Genomic DNA, 4,878 nt, shown 5'->3' with positions numbered 1-4,878 from the left:
CCACTGTGACAGTAAACTGAATATAAATTGGCCGGTCAGTGTATGTAATCAACAGACTGCTATAAAATCAAGACGTAAACCACATAACTTTGGATCAGGAGCTGAGAAAAGTCAGACCTGTTTCTTAACATACATGTATGAAGTCCTTCTTTAGCTGTCGTCGTTACAGATTAGCAGTAGGGCTGCAACTAGTCTCGCTTTGCCAGACCTTCCTCCACAGCGCTGCAGAGGAGGGTCTGGCTAGTCCACATTTGCATTCCGGGATGGGAGAAAAGGGTTCTCTGGTTTATTGGCATTTCTTTAAACCAATCACAATCGTCTTGGGCGGTGCTAAGTGCTGGACGGAGCCACGGTGCCTCTGCAAAATAGCCTCTAGAAGGAACTTGTTTTGGTGGAATGTGTGTACGTTCAAATGTTGTTTTAGTCGTGCGACAGAAAACTCAGATTGGACAGATAGTCTAGCTAGCTGTCTGGATTTACCCTGCAGAGATCTGAGGAGCAGTTAACCATAGTCCTCACAAATCCACCGGAGGTTAGAACGCCAACACAAAGAAAGAGGACATATTGTATCCAGCGAAATTTCCTGCGGCACCGGAGCAATCCCAGAGGTGGAACGTCGTGGATACGGATCCTGGAAATCCAGACCTGGATTCTGTGCTCTCGCGAGAACTCTGGATTTCCAGGGTAATGGATACGTGCAACTAATGATAGTTTTCATTGTTGATTAATCCGTTGTTAATCGATTAGTTGTTTGGTCTATAAAATGTCAGAAAATGGTGCCCAAGATGACGTCTTCAAACGTCTTGTTCTTTACACAACTGAAAGATATTCAGTTTACTGTCACGGAGGAGAGAAGAAACTAGAAAAATATTCACATTTAAGAAGCTGGAATCAGAGTTTCTTTTTTTCATCCATCCATCCATCTTCATCCGCTTATCCGGGGTCGGGTCGCGGGGGTAGCAGCTCCAGAAGGGGACCCCAAACTTCCCTCTCTTTTTTTCTCTCCATTAAAATAATTTTAAAAAAAAGATTCAACATTATTAATACATTTAATAGTTGACAACAATTTGAATAATAATTACAGCTCTAATCAGCAGTATGTACCCGGTTTTTTAAAGTCTTTCCAATCACTCACACGATCAGTGTTTAGATTTGTAGTGGTGGCAATGAGTCTGGAGTAAGTGCACCGATTGTACCCCACAGGATTCACTTGAAAATATTCCCAGTTTGGGGGGTCGGTGGGAGCAATGCCCAAGTGCTGCATACACAACCCCAAATACACGTCCTCAATGTAAAGAGCAGTAACGTGTCTGGAAGCCTCTATGAGCTTTTTAAGGAGGTCGAAAGACAAAACGTAGCCCAGACCCAGAGCGTAACGCGGGTACTGCGGCTGAGAAAAAAGCTCCACAGGTATGAACCACTTTGAGTTTGGATCTCGCAGGACCGCAGCTCCTCTCGCTACGAGTCCCGTCATGTAGTTTGTCTTCGGAGCTTTTAACAGCATGCTGACGAGATTGGGCACATTCAGAAACATGTCCGAGTCGATCTTCATGGCGTACGAGGTGCCGGGCGTTGCAATGGGCGTCCAGCCACTCCAGCATCACCATGGTCTTGATGGTCAGGTTCTTATAGCAGTCCAGGAAGTCGCTCTGGATGAGGTCTCGGTGCTCGGCGCTCTCCTGCAGCAGCTGCTCCTGGAGCTGCGCTGCTCCGTCTCCGGATTGCTTCCCCAGCAGGAAGAACAGCGTCACCACTTTGCCGAGAACCAGACTCTCGCCTCCCCAGGTGCTCCGGATGACGTCACGGTGCGCCCTGTTGGAGGGCGCCACTGGAACCACGAGGACCACAAAAGGCTTCTCCTGCTCGCATTTCTTCGGCTCGTTTATGATAAAGTGGTACTCATAGGGGTATTCCACTACATACGGGCCCGGCGATTTATAAGGAACAGGTGTTGGCGGCTCAGTTTTTGGTTGGTCCATCTGCTCAGTCACCAACGAAGCAATTGTAGTCCTTCGAGTCGCGTCTGTCGCCATTGACGATGTGATGATCTCAGTTTGAGGAAATGCAGTCACAGTTGGTTTAGATGCAGGTAAGCTCGTGGTAACACCAGCTGTGTAGAAAGCTCCATTTTGTCTCTGGCTTATCAATCGATGCCACCATTTTTTGGGGTTCAAGTCGGACGGCATTTGCTCTTTGTTTGTGTTGTAGAAAAAGAAAACAGCTGCCAGCACCAGGATGAGGATGAAACCGTGGCGACAGGAACTTGACCATCTCACTTTCTCTGGTGGTTTCCCAGCATCCGTCATGGTCGGGCTGACAGCAGAGCTAGAACAAACAAATTAAGTTTTACTTCCACATTTCCATCCTATTCCACTTTATACGTCTACATTTCTGAAGCAACAACATTCACCTCACAGCTTTAGTTATTAACCCTTGTGTTGTCTTCTGGTCGACCATGCACGTGTTTTTGTTGATATTTATGACACACTTTCTGATGTTTTTGTCACTTTTTTCAATGTTTTTTTTTACTGTTGTTCCACGTTTTCGATGCTATTTTTCACTAACACCAACTTATTACCACTAGTTTTACACGTATTTTTGGAATTCATGGTCAATAAATCTCATTTATAGGAGATTATATCTCATTTTGAAATGATGAATGATTTTTGACTAATATTAGAGGAACGTATGTTGGTGGAGAATCACAGACGTGTGGATGTCAAAGTTTAGTCAGGTTTTGAAACCATTTCAATTTTTTCAAATGCTATAAAATGGAATACCCACAATTCAATGAAAGTAGTAATCGAGTACTTGCAGTTGTATTGCAAAAGTATATTTCTGATATAGAAGTTTTGCGAACGGGTCAAATTTGACCCGAGGACAACATGAGGTAACCCTCATGTTGTCGTCCTGTCGACCATTAACTTGTTGTCCATCCAGGTCAAAATTCTAAATTTACTTTTTTTTGGCGTTTTTCCTGACATTTTTGTTGCTTTTTTTTATGCTTTTGACCCTTAAAAATAAAATAAATATTGTCACTTTTTTCAATGCTTTTTTTAATTCATGGTCAATAAACCTAAATGATATTATACCTAATATATGAGTTTAAAAAAAGCAGATATTATGAATTCTCTTGACTAATAGTTAAGATCAGAGGATGTTGAGTGACTGAGACTGGTTTATGTCAAAGTTTAGTCAGGATGCTGTTTTGAAACCATTTAACAACATTTCCAAACGCTATGAAATTGAATAAAACACCCCAAAATCCTTAATTAATAAAAAATAATACCTGCGAAGAATGTTGCACGGCTTCCATACAACATGCATGCATCCAAGTTATTTTGGGGCAATTTGGTTGTAAGAAACCCATATTTCTGATATAAAAAAAATTTGAAAAGGGTTAAGACTCATCTCAAACAAACCAGAACTGTGATCACTTTAACTTTTGACATGTTGCATAACGTTTGTCCTCTTCTACTTGTGTATTGTACTTGTATCTTTATATCGTTACCGAATACGGATGTAAATTTGCATTCTTGCTACCTTCAGGATCTTTCCATGTTGTATTTTATACTGTTCATTAATGTGCTTTGTCCCTGAAATATAAATCAACTTGTATTTTTACACTGCAGTACTACTTTTATAAAGTAAAACATCTGAGTACTGGGAGTAAATCGATTTTTGATTTCAAATTCATTTAATTAAGTATTTCATAAAGATTCTCGTTAAAAAAGTGTTCGTCAGCGTCACAGGCTGCCCCACGTGTCACTTAAGAGTTGTTTTACAGGTTAAAGGTTGGTGTTTGATACATTTTCAACATTTTGATCAAAAAAATCTAACTCCCAAAGCCTCAACAGCTGCCATTCATCTTCTCTACTTCCTCATCAGACAGAAACGCTTCGCGAATATGGAAAATGAAATGTCAAACGCTCACTTACCTTTGTCCTCGTTTAGAAAAATGGTCCTCCAGCATGTTGATTCTCCCGTCTTATAGATGGCTGCCGTCGTCCTTTTAGATAAGCAGCAGAAGATGTTAAAAAACACTAAAGAATTGATGACTTTGAGGCATTCAGTTGCAGTTAGGTGTGACTCGTACCTGCGCACGTCAAACTGGAGCAGCAACGAACAATACAATCATATATGCAAATGGTTGTCTCTGATCCTTTCATTTCTCTAGCAGTGCCAGTGCCAACAAAGCTGTCCAACAAGCCCTTGGCCTGATCAAATAACCACGGTTCTGTGTTTTTCTTTCACCTGCATTTAGCCACACCTTTGTTTGCTCCACCCCTTCCCCTCAACCTGTTTTGACTCAAAGCAAAGGCAAAGCTGGGAATCCTCTAGACTCTATGAGAACAGCTTACACTACAGTGTGTGTGTGTGTGTGTGTGTGTGTGTGTGTGTGTGTGTGTGTGTGTGTGTGTGTGTGCGTGCATGCGTGTGTGTGGGTGTGCGTGCATGCGTGTGTGTGGGTGTGCGTGCATGCGTGTGTGTGGGTGTGTGTGTCTACAGGCCACCTAAATACTGTGCAACCTTCTCGATGACTTTACTGAACTGCTGTCTATAATCTGTATTAACTTTGACAGTGTAGTTATTGCTGGTGATTTCAACATTCATGTTGCTCTCTCTGATCATTCCTGTGTTTTCTTTAACGGCACTATCTCTTTGTTCAAACAAAGGTAATCAGAAAACGGTATATCACTGACAGCACCAGTCAAACATTCATTCAGCTTTTGTCCTCCACACCTGCCCTCTCTGGGGTCTTAGTCAATCAGCTTGTAGATAATTTCAACACGTAAATTACAAATGTTATTGATGCCATTGCTCCCACTAAGGTCAAAGCTATCTGGTAAGAAAAGATCTCCATGGAGAAATGTTATA

At 42.0% G+C, this 4,878-nt stretch overlaps 1 protein-coding gene across 1 annotated transcript; it reads right to left on the bottom strand.

The window, feature by feature from the left end:
• Positions 1–1,030: 1,030 nt before the first annotated feature.
• Positions 1,031–4,245, bottom strand: LOC144520876 (beta-1,3-galactosyltransferase 1). The gene is given in 3 exon segments (XM_078254981.1): positions 1,031–1,570; positions 1,572–2,325; positions 3,939–4,245. Coding segments are annotated over 3 exon segments (1,269 nt in total). The 5' UTR covers positions 3,974–4,245; the 3' UTR covers positions 1,031–1,090.
• Between the last annotated feature and the right edge of the window lie 633 nt (positions 4,246–4,878).

Source organism: Sander vitreus, chromosome 1, assembly GCF_031162955.1.
Source record: "Sander vitreus isolate 19-12246 chromosome 1, sanVit1, whole genome shotgun sequence".
NCBI classification, from domain to species: domain Eukaryota; kingdom Metazoa; phylum Chordata; class Actinopteri; order Perciformes; family Percidae; genus Sander; species Sander vitreus.
The sequence above is the reverse complement of the archived record's forward strand: the minus strand, read 5'-3'. Positions and strand labels throughout refer to the sequence as shown.